Genomic DNA, 15,380 nt, shown 5'->3' with positions numbered 1-15,380 from the left:
ATGCTTCACTGGTTTGAAAACTGGCTGTATGGCCAGGCCCAAAGAATGGTGGTGAATGGAGTTAAATCCAGTTTGCAGCTAGTGATAAGTGATATTCCCCAGGTCTCACTATTGGTGCCATTTCTCTTTAACATCTTTCTCAATGATCTGGATGAGGAGACAAGTGCACCCTCAATAAGTTTGCAGACAACACCAAGTTGCACAGGAGCTGATATGCTTAAGGGTAGGAAGACTCTACAGAGGAATCTGGACAGGCTGGATTGATGGGCTGAAGTTAGTTGTGTGAGATTCAACAAGGCCAGGTGCTGGATCCTTCACTTGGGTCACAAAAACACCTTGCAATGCCATGCCAGAGGAGGTTGAGGTTAGACATTAAGGAAAATGTCTACACTGTCAAGTACTGGAACAGACTGCCCAGGGAAGTGGTTGAGTCACCATACCTGGAGGTATTTGTAGATGTGGTGCTTAGTGACATGGTTTAGTGGTGGCCTTGGCAGTGCTAGATTAGTGGTTGAGCTCAATGATCTTAAAGGTTTTTTCCAGCCTAAATGATTCTATAATCCTATGATAAATTCTGAAAAGTTAGGGTAATGTGTGTACAAGTTATCCCTGGGGATATTCCAATTGGAATCCAGAATAAATTTTTGCTCCCTGAGAACAGTTAGACATTGGAATAATCTCCCAAGAGAAATAGTGGATTCCCCTACACTGGACAGTTTTAAGACTCAGCTTGACAGGCTGCTGGACCATCTCATTTAAACTATACCATCACCTAGAAAGGTTGGACCAGATGATCCTTCATGTCCTTTCCAATCTGGTATTCTGTGATTGTGTGCAATTACTAAAATTTTGTTCTGTTTTTCCATATGTTAAGTAACAGCAGCCATGGACTTTTCTGCTGTTAGATGCTAGCCATGAAGTTTACCATGACATTCTGCAAGAAGTTGTAATGGTGGCTTACAAACACTGACAGGGAGAATCAGTGGCCCATCTAAATTTGTTCTTCTGGAATTCATTGTGAGAATTAAAAAGGTCTTTGCTGTCTCAATACTGGCTGCAATAATGGTGTCGTCCAAAACATTTGCCTTTTTTTATCCTGAGGTTGAAATACTGTGCAGTACAGGTCTGAAACATTTTGAAAGTTAATTTCATTCTCTGCGATAACTCCACTAATAGCTGATTTATGATATGTGACTACTTCTAAACGAACTTTGTATAATTAGGTTCTCAATTCTCAGTAATTTTTAGAATCCCTAGTTGATTATAGTTGGATGAGTCTAGATTTTTATGAAGCTAACATTAGGAATACAAATTGGATTAGTGATATTACAATGGTAAGCTTTTTCTCACTGTGAAAATAGCTGTGAGGGAAAGAGTGTGTAATATGTTATCATTAAAAAGACACACAATTATTGGAGGGAAAATAAAGAAGACAAACCAGTAAAAGAGATCATATGTCAGAAAGGCCCAAAAGGATCAAGTAATAGTTAATCAATTTCCAGACTGAGAAAATATTATTGGAGAAATGTTTTAGTGAAGAATATAAATAAGAGGATATTCTTAAAACAGGTAAAAGAAGAAAGGAAGAAGGCTATGATTAACTATAGAATAAAATAAACTAAATACAAAGTTTCAGATTTGTATTTTTAAAACATCTAGCAAAAAGAAAGTTACTTTTTTTTTGTTTTATTCATACTTTCTGAGGTAGCAAGTAACCCTATGATGCAATTTCTTCTCAGCTTTTGAGGTTCTGACAGATATGATTTAATAAGTTTAAGGAGAAGAAATAGATCATCCCAATCCTATCATTTATCCATGTTTGGGGGGGGGGGGGGGGTAGGGTGGAAAAAGGAAGAGAAAAATAGAAAATTTCCCAAGAAAGATTTTTCCAAATCTAATTTTCAGAATGACATTGCAGATGTCTGCCTGAGCAGTTTTGGTGCAGTGTTTACACTGAGATGAAATTTGGATTAAACTCTTTGTGACTGGTCACATAAAACCCAAAACAAGTGATTTAGGGGACTAAAGATCACACCCAACAAAGATATGGACACAGCTACAAGCATTCTTTTTTAGATGTGTGTATGTGTAGAAGTGTATATATTTATTTACTGATACATATATTTATGTTTATATTTTCTTGTTCTAACATGTATCAGTAGATATGGGGGGACATGATTAAAAGATACCAGTTCAAAGCTGCATCTGTAAAATAAGTTTCATGGAAAATAGGATCAAGAAATGAAAAATGAAGTGAATATTGCAATAAAGGTGTAGTGAAGGTACCCAGCATGATATTGTAAAGTCAAAGAATGTAAAAAGAGGACTTCAGTCTGACCATTAGGAACATGAACAAAGATACAATGATTTGCTAAAAATTAAAAACAAACCTCAGGGGCTGACATAAAAAGATGAAGGATTTCAGAACTCCATGTACACTTCTGGGAATAACTGGTTCAACCTTCCTAATTATTAAAAAGATATAGATGTGAAAGCTGCAACAGTCAGTAATTTGCCCTCAAAGAATTCAGCCTTTTCTCTTTTTGCTGCAAAACTAGATCTTTGTATTAATTTATTGTAGACTATTTTAAGGGATCGTTATCAATATTAAAATTAAAACATATTCTCAAGTGAAGGATTATCATATCACTGGAAAACAGCTTAGGATACTTAATTGAAAAAGAGAGTCTTTACAAGATATCCATAAAACTGATATTTTATTTCTGTGGGAGAGAAAGTATGAGATTACAGACCTTTGATTAATTTTTTAACTTCTTAATCTAGTTATCCTCTCTTAACATCAAGTTTTTGGCAGAGCTGTGGATTTGATTTTAAGTTTGCTCAAGTACATACTGTCAGTTAATAACTGAACTTCTAGTGCCAAATAGTTTGTCAGTCACTATTTCTGTCTTATCTGAAATGTATAACTTTATTGACTAACAGATCATACTTCCTCTCCAAAGTGGATGGAGGGTTAATAGATCTTTGTAATGTATCAAACTGATAGAATAAATAAGAACTGTAAAAGGCTACTAAATTAAACACAATGTTTACAAAGGAAAAAAGGACCAATCTCAAGCCTCAGGAAGTACAAGACCACCCTACTAAGTTTGGCATTGTCAGGGCCAGTACTAACTACAGGACAACCTCACTGGAAACTGCTAAGATCGAGCTCACTGAAATGTCAAAGCTTAAATGTTCCAAGCAGTGCTGCAGCTGCAATGGATGCCCACATCTGCCTAAACAGATTGCAACAATTCCTATATTTCTGATTTGTACACACTATTATCCTGAAGTGAGAAATTTGATTTTTTTTTAACATATGTAAAATAGGCACTATTTTCCTAAACTACAGTGATTTCTGAAATTTTAACAAAGTAAATCCCATTCTACCTAGAGAGCAATCCAAATTATCTTGTAGTGTCCTTTGAAAACCCTGGAGAGAGTAAGAAAATGCTTCTTAGATGCATGTCATAATGAGTATTTAATTTATGTGATGTTGATCAACAGCAAAGGAAGAACTTGAGAGAGGGAGCCATACTGATTGGAGCACTTATTTAGGATGCAGTACATCTGGATTCAAGTGATGATAGGAAAAAAAACCCAAACCAAACTAAAACAACTCCCTTGCTTTTCTACAGAAAAGAAGCACAGGTGTTGGCTTTTGCCTATTCAGAATAGGGTCTATAAAAACCTAAAATATTAAAGATTAGCAAGTAGAGGTGAATATTTTGATAGTTAAAGAGCTGTCTGCCAACTGAAACTAGATTGAATCAATGAGGTGTCTGATGAACGTGTAATACCACACCATTGTAAAACAAAGTGATGTTTTTGGTCTTTATGAATCAGGCAGTTTAGCAGCTTGACAGTTGACATTGGTATACTAACATTGGTACACTACGGGGTTTTTTTAGATTTTTGTCAGTAAGACATTTTAAAATGGTAATTTTAAAGTCGTATTTTATAACAAATCATTTAACTAACTCTTCATATTAACCATTTCTAAAATATCCAAAGCATCTATCTGTGAAAATAATTATTCATCATTATTTCATAGATGTGTTTTTGATGCTGAAGGATTTTATTAAATAAGGTATAATTATATACTTTTTCCACAAACAAACTACAAAAAAAGTGACTTTAAATAAAAACTGAATAAAAAATAGAATCATAGAATATCTCAAGTTGGAAGGGATCCATAGGGATCATCAAATCCAACTCCCTGCTTTTCACAGGACTATCTAAAAGTAAACTGTATGACTAAAAAGTTGTCCAGGTGCTCCCTCAACTCTGACAGGCTTGGTGCTGTGAACATTTCCGTGGGAAACCTGTTCCAGTGACCAACAACCCTCTCAGTGAAAGAGCTTTTCCTAATGTCAAATCTGAAGTTCCTCTGATGCAGCTTCATTCCCTTTCCTTGGGTCCTGTCACTAGGTGCCAGACAGATGAGATCCGATCTGCCCTTAGAGGAAATTGTAGATGTGCTGAGCTCACCTCTCAGCCTTCTCCAAGCTGAACAAGCTGAGTGACCTCAACTGTTTCTTGGAAGTCTTGCACTTGAAGTCTTTCACCCTCTTGGTCATTCTTCTCTGGACATACCCTAAGACTGATTTGCTTCTTGTATTGAGTTGCACAAAATCATAGAATCATAGCTTCGTAGAATCATAGAATGGATTAGGTTGGAAAGGACCTTAGAGATCATCTACTCCAACTTCCCAGCCATGGGAAAGGATGTCTCTGAAGAATACTTGTTTGCTCAAGGTCTCATCCAACAGAACCTTGAACGCTTCTGGTAAGAGGGCATCCACAACCTGTCTGGGCCACTTATTCCAGAGTCTCACTACCCTCATACTGTAGAAATTCTTCCTGAGATCCAGTCTAAACCTACTCTTCCTCAGCTTAAACCATTCCCTCTTGTCCTAGAATTAGACACACTTGTGAAAAGTCCCCCTCTATCCTTCCTGTAGGATCCATTCAGGTATTAGAAGGCATCTATATGGTCCCCCGGGAGTTTTCTCTTCTCCAGGCTGAACAACCCCATCTCCCTCAGCCTATCCCCATAGCAGAGGTGTTCCAGCCCTTGGATCATCTTTGTGGCCCTCTTCTGGACTCATTCCAATAGTTAGATCTCCTTCTTATGACGGGAACACCAGAACTGGATGCAGTATTTGAAGTGGGATCTCACAAAAGCAAAGGGAGAGAATTGCCACTCTTGACCTGCTGACCACACTCCTCCTGATGCAGCCTAGGAGACGTTTTGCCTTCTGGGCTGCATAAGCACATTGCCTGCTCATGTTGAGCTTCTCACGAATCAACACCCCCCAAGGCCTTTTCTTCATGTCTGACAGTACTTCAGGTAGGGCTGCACCAGCGCAGTGTAGAGTGGCACAACACTTCCCTTGAATAGCTAGCTATGCTGTGTACATTGTTGGCCCTTTTGGCTGCCAGGACACCCTTGTCACTTGTATTAAACTTGCCATTGACTTAGATTCCTAGATCTCTCTCTGCAGGGCTGCTCTCCTACACAGGAAAGAATGAATGGTTTTAGTGATATTTTTAATCAGACATGGATGCTAAATAATACATGCTCAGGGTTCATTTAGAAACCTCTAGAACCACAATTTAATTTATAACACTTACAAAAGGGACTCAAAATGACAGTACATCATTTGATGATGAATTCTAAAATATCACTCAAACTTACAATTGCATCTCTTCTGTTGTGTGTTATAAAAAAAGTAGGATTGACATAACAAGGAAAACCTTTTCCTTTATTACCATGCATTTCGGGCTTTAAATCACAGCTATGATTTTTTTCAGTTATGGTGCGATATTTAAATGATCTTTCAAATAAGGACCTTCCAGTATAACCTAAAGTTGAATAGCAAATTCTGATCACTTAAATTCATGTTATAAATTAATTTTCAAAGGCTAGATGGGTTTTAAGTGTGTTGGGTTTTTTTAGTATGTAATCAATATTTATCACTTCCATAAACATTTTATTAATTTCTGTATATAAAAGGCATACAGAGTACAGAGCACTGCACTCTGGAAGACTTTTGTGTGGGAAGGAGAGAAAGGTCCAGTACAAATTCTTAAATGTTTAAAAAAATATCTAAACTTATTTAAACAAGGAAGGTTTCTAGGATACTGTTTCTGTTGTTACCTCATCCTTGGCTATCTGCTTAGCAGGCCTTGCATCTCATTTGAGAAAAATCTCATTTATGTTAAACACAACTTACCAAAACTGTCAGATTGGTATTTTTTTGTGAAATGACTCTTCCGAGTTGGAAGAAAAATACAAGATTTTTTTCACTGACTGCCGTGATTCTTTAGTAATTCTTCTGATTTATACATGTGTTAACTTGATGGATATGTTTATCTGTTTCATCTGAGCTACACGTCTATACCATATATATTTTTTGTCAAGTGATGCCAGCCATATGTGTTTGTATGAATACTGCATATAGATACATAATCTCTAAATTCTGAGCATTTAATTCCTGTCTGCAGAGAGATCCAAATGTTTGTAGCTTTATACTTCAAGTAGTTATTTATGCTGATACAAACAGTACTTTGTGGAGTTGCTTACAACTTGAAAATAACCATAAGTGTTTGGAATTAATTGCTTGCACATTTTAAAATGCAATTTGTTAATCAATTTGAGCTTGAATTCATGAAGCCTGCAGCACTATCTAGTATAAAATTATTCCATGCACAGTGATGCATTAAGGTTCCCAAGCACTGTTTTAGTTTTCTCAAAGGCAGAACATCAAGAAGGCCATGGCCAGGGGCAATCAGTCCAAGGAAGCCAGATATCTTGGAGCCAGCTGATGAAACATAGTGTAATGTCTAAATAGTGTGTGGCTCTTACCATCTGAGTGGTGTGGCCGCTTCCTGACTGCCTGTGCTCACATTTAAGCAATTTATTATGTTTTAGCATTGAAAAGCCTGATTGCCTTATCCTGGATGCCACCTATGATAAAAAGAAGTCCACACACTACAAGCTCCTGGAGCATGGGAAATAGATCAGAGGAAAGATCGTTCTATGCAGGTGCTTTTGCTGCAGTCTTTCCCTAATGCATCCACACCTGTCAGAGGGAAAATACTGTCTGGCCAGAGTTAATTTCTGTTGTCTTACCTGACTACTATTCCCTTTCAATTTCTGATCTAACTTAGTTTCTTGCAAACTTCTTTGAGATGGTGTTATGAATAGATTAAAAAGCTATGCATCTCTCTGGGCAGATATCTGCAGTAGCCCAAGTTCCTTTGGTGTTCGTTGGTGATGCACAGAGTATAAATTTAGATTTTTTTCATGTGACTGCCAGAAATAATCAACTACAAGCCTTCTTTGTCAGCTGTAAAATTCAAAGCCTTAGAGCTCAAAGCTTATTCATGGACTCAGCAGCAGAGACACTGAGTAGCATTGTAATTACCAATAGCATGTTAGTTAATGTCAGTATATGTGCAGTGAGAGATGGTATCATTGATAATGTTCACATAACAAAATTTCAGCCTGCTTGCTGGCTCTCAAGAATACACGTAGAACCTGTATGAGTTATCACCTGGAACTGATAGGCATGCGTTTTGAATCTTTAAAACAAACAATCAAACAAACAAACAAAAAACCTCACAATGTTACAATGAAATGGGAACAAGAAGAAAACCTGGACAAAAGAAAAATTGGCATAGGATGTAACAAATTAATTTGTTTTGGTTCACTGGGTCAGATGATGATCTGAAGTATTTGAAATATATACAGTTTAAAAAAAATGGGAAATAAAAGGCAATTCTAGATACTGTTGGATATCAGATCTTGGTTCTTCTTTATGATTTATTATAGTTTTAAAATAAATTTATTATAATCTTTGCATGCATTGTTTACCAGGAATTTTTAATCTGATTCTTGGCTTTATCCATGAGTTCTTTAATTTGTGCTTCCTTTTCCATTCCTCCCAAAGACGTACAATGGCCCTTTCAATATGCACTGTATAAAAATCCAGGAATTGAGGGAGGAACCAAAGAAATGGCCTTGTTTCACCACAAAAATGTTTTAGGAGTGTAGATCTATTCCAACCCTAAATATCCTTCCTTTAAAAAAGAACAATACATAAATGTCAGAGTCCAAAATCTATCTATGAAATCTGTCAAAAAACCCTGCCCCCTCCTCCGAGGAATTTGTGTGCCAAGAAATCTAGAAATTCAGTAAGTCTTTGCCAGACGTTATGTTACAATTTTTTATGTCTAAATTTACTTTCCATATAGAAGAGTAAAGATATTTACTTGTTTGAATCTTTTCAGCAGCTTCCTCTCAATTTTTTTAGTCAAATTAATGCTGCATGTAATACTTCAATGTTAAAGAAATTATTCTGTTTCTGCCTTTGTTCCAATTCTTCCATTCATTTCAGTCCCCTATTAGGTATTTATCGTCATGTAGTAGTCTGTCTTTTTGAATATCCAGCCACATGATTCCTCTTGCTTTGATTCAGATGAATCCTTTCTCTTTCAAATCTTCCCTTAAAACTCTTTTTCACTGACAGGCTTTCAATGATTGAGAAGAGCAGCTCTACTGCTAACCCTCTCTGTGGTCTTAATTAGATATTTCATTATTATCTGAATTAGAGAGTTAGGTTCCAATCTATTTCTTTTTAAATCTCTGTATGCACTTAGAGTATGCAAATAATACCTAATGATAAAAGCTGTAAGTAAAGGTGATAAAATGGATAAAAATTAAATACTTATGATCATTCACATATGCAGAAATGTTTTTAATTACTATTGCTGTAGGTTTCATAGCTGTGTTTTAACACACAAAAAGCCTTTCAATGAATTTTTAATTTTTTTGCAACATGTAAATCTGTAAGGTTATTTATTTATTTATTTATTTATTCTAAGAAATGAGAAAGTTTTTTAGAGAATAAATTTATATCTCAGAAAAACAAGCTATTTCGTGATTCCCTGCCTATTTCCATCTTAGACTTGTTCTGTGACCACTTTCACAGAACCAAAGTACAAGCTCTTCTTGTTCTTCCTCCAATCTTATCTATATTTGGCCTGGCACTAAAGTGTCACCAACAATGAAAATAAAAAGTCAAAAAACTCAAATCAAAAATCTCTGAGGCTTAAGGGCCACAAATGTTCTATTCCGTTCACCTGGGGAGATTTTTAATTTATCTATCTGTGTATACTTGTTGTATTCTATGCACAGAAGAGTTGGGTTTGCTATGTCAGAAACGTTTGTTTATTAAAGTGCACCTCCAATAGTAATTGATACTCTGTTCATCAGCTGAAGGAGCTTGTGGAGGGACACTACGTGGGACAAGTGGAACTATTTCAAGTCCTCACTTTCCTTCTGAGTATGAAAATAATGCTGATTGCACCTGGACCATATTGGCTGAACCAGGAGATACCATTGCTTTGGTCTTTACTGACTTTCAGTTAGAGGAAGGATATGACTTCTTAGAAATCAGTGGAACAGAAGCACCATCAATATGGTAAGTCAGAGATCTTAGGAAGATCTGTTTCTGTTTGTTTGTTTGTTTTGTGGTGAGTATTTTGAAAAGACATTAAAATATATTTAAGATATTTCCTACCTATCTACCTACCTACCCTTTTGTTACATATTTTCCTTTGATCCCTTTCACTCTCCAGAACTGTGAAAAACTATAGTAGTTTGCTTCTGCTTCTTTCCAAATCTTGAGCCTCCCTCTTATTTTCCTCCATCTTCAAGAGTTATATTTGTCAAGTACCTTAGCAGTGAGCATTTATTGTTATTTCATATTTGAACTTGGTAAAAGAACTAAGTTCATGTTGTGTCTTGAATGGCTTGTCCTCCATGATACTGTACTCCAGCAATGAAAGTGAGCAAAATTCAATTTCAGAATAAAGTAGGATTATGTACAGAGAAAATGGATGGCATCTTATTCTAAGCAGGCTATAGTTCAGTCTTGCTACATATACTCATGTATGTGTATATTATTATCTTATTTTGGCTGATGTTAGATCTATTTGCTTAACAATATAAGGGCTTCGTCATTCTAATACTGAATCTACATTCTCTGCACTGAGTAAAAGACAGTAACTCTGTCTATGGGAATGGATTAAATTGCAGAACAGTTTGTGTTAGGATTTATCTACATGCTACATATGCAGGTTTTTCATTTTTTACATCTCTGAGAATGTCTCGTGCTTGACATGTGTGCCAATGCTATAAAACGTAGTGCAGAAAAAAATACAGATTTCCTGTTCGAAGATGACTGACAATTTTTATCTTCAGAACGCCTTTCTGGAAACCTGAAGCAATCTCACTATTATTTTCATGTCATGACAGGCTAGGCAGTGTAATATGCTAGTAACTGTGCAGTTTCTAATATGCTGAAAAACTCTGTCAGATAAAAATGTGGCAACCATGCTTGGCAAATATGTAAAAACTTTGCACTGGAGATAGTTCTGAATATATATCGCAAGATTATTTTCTAACATTTCTAAACGTCCCAAAGTTGTGTGACATCAGTCAGTTTTGTATCAGATTAGGTGCTCATGTCTAACTGTCTGAAATAGAACATGTGAGTACCCCATTTGCCTCTCAGGCACAGACATGCATGACAATAAGCAATGCTACTGTCTTCTACATTTAATTTTCTCTGTGAGGCTCTACTGGACACCCAAAACATATTTGCTACTTTGTTGCAAGAAATTAATCTTACTGAACATGAACATACAGATATAAGGAATAACTTTACATTTACAGAGAGTCATACAGCCATATCCGTTCCTGGAAGATTTATGATGGTAGAGCAGAAAGCAATTAAATCATATTCTTTGTTATCTCATATGGCATTGATCAGCTTTGTGCTGATAGCAGAGATACCACGTGAATCTTATTTCTCCTAGAATTCAGTCTAAAATGATTTCTGGTTTTCCCTGATACTTTTTTTCATGGTTGGAGACTTTTTTTTTTTTTTTGATAAAACTAAACACTGATCATGAAAAGATAAGGATTTATTATGTCTTCCTAGGATCACTGACAGAAATTTGGAGAAGCTATGGGAAGTTTTATAGGAAATGTGTAAAGGATTATTGGATAATTTGGAATGAAGCTACACATTCAACTATATTTAAACCAGAACAGTTACCATAACAACCTTAGAGCCATACTAAATGTAGTGCATGCTGTAATCTGCTAAAATCATCTCTGTGTTTGAATGTGAAATTGGTTTGAACTTAAAACTAATAGTCTAGAGTTTTATCAACTGAAAATGTGACTTCTTTTTTTTTATTTACTCTCTTTTTATTGTATCTGGCATCATATCAATAGCTTTATGCATTAATTCTGTGCTAGAATAAATATATTGCATTAGCATGGTCTGGTAATTATGACTTTTTTTTTAATTAAAGCAATATTCTCTGTAAAATAAGCCAAATAATTTCCCAATGAAGGGCATAGAAAGACAGCTATATAATCACTGCAGGAGCTAGAAAGAGATTGAGAATAAAGAAAATTATTTCAGATTGATGATTCTTTGGTGATTTTAGCGTGTGGTGCAATAAGTCTGGATTGTCCTCTCCAGATACATCAACAAAGTTAAAGGCAGTTACAGTGTGATTACAGCAGTAAGGGGATGGAAGCAATAGGAGCAATAGGAACACTAGAGCAAGTAGAACCTAGATTCTGGGGAAAAATAATCTGATATGTCCGTAAAATATGTAGAGAAGATATGCTATAGCAATTATATTGAATCTATTTTATGCCTTGTTATTATAAATTGCCTTGCATATTTCTAAACTTTTTAAAAGCTGTTCAGTAATTTTCATGTTGTATAGCTGATTGTTTTCCAGTGCATTGCAAAGGAAGAAGAGATTTATTTACCTTTTGTTATTCTTGAAAGATTATTTGAAAATCATTCATAGAGTTCATCCTAATGGAATTAGTTTATAAAAGATTCATGTGCCATTACATTACTGTTTATTTTATGTCCTTGATGCAATTAGATCATCCAAAGCTATTCAAGTTGTTGGGCTTTTTTTTTTTTTTTTATCTAATTAAAGAGCAGTTATATAGCTCTGGACCTTGAATGGATGTGCACTTACAGATGACCACATTTTAAATTCTGTTTTGGATCAATGGGAATGTCAACAGGCTTTAAAAAGATGAACATCTCTGTGAAGCAAGTGGAACAGGCTTTTTTAATCTGTGGAAGAAGTACAAGTCTTACTCGACCATCAATGAAACAAACATTTTTGAATTTGAATCTGGCCTGGATTGAGTTAGAACAGAACTAATTTTGTTCAGTGATTTTACTTTTCAGCTTGGTCTCTTCTAAGTAACAGCACTTTCTGAAATTAACGATGTTTTCACAGACAGAATCTGCATCTAGCCATGATAACCCTTGGTGCTTCTGGTTAGTACCAAGGATTGGTGTGCAGACCAATCTTGTGCTAATTCTTGTGTACTTAGAATCATAGAGTCATAGAATCAGTCAGGGTTGGAAGGGACCACAAGGATCATCTAGTTCCAAGCCTCCTGCCATGGACAGGGATGCCCCATACTAGATCAGGCTGTCTAGAGCCTCATCCAGCCTGGCCTTAAACACCTCCAGGGATGGGGCCCCAACCACCTTCCTGGGCAACCTGTTCCCTCACATCCAGCCTGAATCTCCCCACTTCCAGCTTTATTCCATTCCCCCTAGTCCTATCACTACCTGATAGCCTAAAAAGTCCCTCCCCAGCTTTCTTGTAAGCCCCCTTCAGATATTGAAAGGCCACAATAAGGTCACCTCGGAGCCTTCTCTTTTCCAGACTGAACAGCCCCAACTCTTTCAGTCTGTCCTCATAGGAGAGGTGCTCCAGCCCTCTGATCATCCTGGTGGCTCTTTTCTGGACACGTTCCAGCATGTCCATATCCCTCTTGTAATAGGGGCTCCAGAACTGGATGCAGTACTCCAGGTGGGGTCTCACCAGAGCTGAGTAGAGGGGGAGAATCACCTCCCTTGACCTGCTGGCCACACTTTTCCTGATGCAGCCCCAGGATCTGGTTGGCTTTCTGGGCTGCAAGTGCACACTGACAGCTCATGTTGAGCTTCTCGTCCACCAGCACCCCCAAGTCCCTCTCCTCAGGGCTGCTTTCCAGCCAGTCACTGCCCAGCCTGTATTTGTGCTTGGGATTGGCTCGACCCAAATGCAGGACCTTGCACTTGGTCTTGTTGAACCTCATGAGGTTGGCTTGTGCCCACCTCTCCAGCCTGTCCAGGTCCCTCTGGATGGATCCCTTCCCTCCAGCGTGTCTGCTGCACCACACAGCTTGGTGTCATCAGCAAACTTGCTGAGGGTGCACTCAATGCCTCTGTCCATGGCACCGATAAAGGTGTTGAACAAGACTTGTCCCAGGACTGATCCCTGAGGGACTCCACTTGTCACTGGCCTCCACTGGGACATGGACCCTTTGACAGCCACTCTTTGGGTGTGGCCCTCAAGCCAGTTCTTTATCCATCTCGTGGTCCATCCATCAAACCCATGTGTCACCAGTTTGGAGACCAGGAGGTAGTGCGGGACAGTGTCGAAGGCTTTGCTCAGGTTCAGGTAAATGACATCAGTTGCTCGCCCCTCATCTCTTAATGTTGTGACCTTGTCATAGAAGGCCACCAGGTTTGTCAGGCAGGATTTGCCCTTGGTGAAGCTGTGTTGACTGTACCAAATCACCTCTTCACTTTTCTTCTCTCTCAGTAGTGCGTCCAGGAGGATCTGCTCCATGATCTTACTGGGCACAGAGGTGAGATTGACTGGCCTGTGGTGGGTTCAGTCAGTGGGGGCTTCACTAGACTGCCATGACTTTTGGAATATAATATGGAGGGGTTTAGCAACCTCATCTGCCAGTTCTCTCAGTACCCGTGGGTGATCAGGTGATCACAAACCTGATCTTCGCTTATGATGGGCAGTTCTTCCTTCTGGTTCTTGCCATTAGCTTCCATGACTATTCCAGGAGTGTGGCTGGAGGCCCTTGCAGTGAAGACTGAAGTAAAGAAGTCATTGGGAACCTCAGCCTTTTCCATGTCACTTGTGACCATTTCACCTGTTTCCTTTCTGAGGGAGCCTACACCCTCCCTAGTCGTCTTTTTACAATTATTATACCTATAGAAATTCTTGGTGTTCCCTTTGACCTCCCTGGCTAGATTCACTTCAAACTGTGCCTTGGCTTTCCTAACCAGATCTCTTGCTGCTGGGGCAGCTTCCTTATCTACTCCCCATTCTAGCTGTCCTTTTTTCCACTCCTTGTAGAGTTTCCTTTTAAGTGATAGTGTGTCCAGCAGCTCCTTGCTCATCCAGGCAGGCCTCCTAGCATTCTTCCCTGCTTTTCTCTTTGTTGGCATACATTGCTCCTGGACACAAAGGAGGTGGTCCTTGAACACTGACCAGTTGTCCTGGGTCCCTCTTCTTCCTCTTCTTCAATGGCTGGCATCCAAGGAGGACATGGTCCATTCTTGCCTTTGATCCCAATACATGAATTCCTGAATGTAGCTCCCATATACCTCTGAATCCAATCTGTGAATTTTGCCACAGCATCAGTGGTGATGGTGACGACTTTCATTTTATTGTTATTGTTTTCATTACAGTAGTTTTAGCTTTCTTTTCTGATTGATAAGTATCTCTTCCTTATTCTATTTCTCTTCCATTTGGCAAGGAGGAGGGGTTAATAGAGAGCATCTGTCATTTAGTGGCTGGCTCAGTCCTAACACTTGATAGAATCACTTAATATGCTATTACATAAAGGAGTTTTAGATGTAAAATGTTTGTCCTGAGTTGATAAGCCCTTGCTTGCAATGACATGTATAGTACTTCTTGGAGCATAACAGAAAGACTGTCTCAGCTATATCTGAAGTCTGTCCACCAAATGTCTGGATTTTTTTGAATCTGAGGACTTCCTTTGTTGTTAATTTTTAGAACTAACAAAAATTTTTTTGCAAGATTTCTGAACATTAAATGCATTTTAAAAAATACTTTCAAACATATCCCTTTAGACTTCAGCTGAAGTTATCTGGTACTTAAATCAAAACTGGATCTAGAAAAAGTGTTAATAAGTATTTTGAAGGCCCAGCTATGGTTTCAAAGTCAAATCAGGATTATATCACTTGTGTAAAGCATCTTTCTGAAAATCTCTAAATGAGTCTTCCCTAAGACTCCTCCTTGAGATTCAGGTGTTTTGTGTTGTTATTAAAAAAAAAAGAAAAAAATTAGACTGGGTATTATTTATTTCTAGGTTAGATAAAGCTGAACAATTCATATGGGTGTAGATAGGCCTGACTCAGTTTATTTCATATAAACATGGGTTGGCTGTATTTTTTGTAAATCTAAGATCTTCTTTGACACAAACCCAAACCAAACAA

General features: G+C 37.6%; 1 protein-coding gene across 1 annotated transcript in view; it reads left to right on the top strand.

The window, feature by feature from the left end:
• Positions 1 to 15,380, top strand: part of CSMD1 (CUB and Sushi multiple domains 1) — a 948,047-nt gene that overhangs the window by 508,172 nt on the left and 424,495 nt on the right. Inside the window, exon 5 of the mRNA XM_054383599.1 lies at positions 9,287 to 9,494. Within this exon, the coding sequence (XP_054239574.1) occupies positions 9,287 to 9,494 (208 nt within the window). The remainder of the gene's footprint in view (positions 1 to 9,286; positions 9,495 to 15,380) is intronic.

The sequence above is a fragment of the Indicator indicator genome, chromosome 9 (genome assembly GCF_027791375.1).
Source record: "Indicator indicator isolate 239-I01 chromosome 9, UM_Iind_1.1, whole genome shotgun sequence".
Classification (NCBI taxonomy): domain Eukaryota; kingdom Metazoa; phylum Chordata; class Aves; order Piciformes; family Indicatoridae; genus Indicator; species Indicator indicator.
This window is presented reverse-complemented; position numbering and strand designations above follow the sequence as displayed.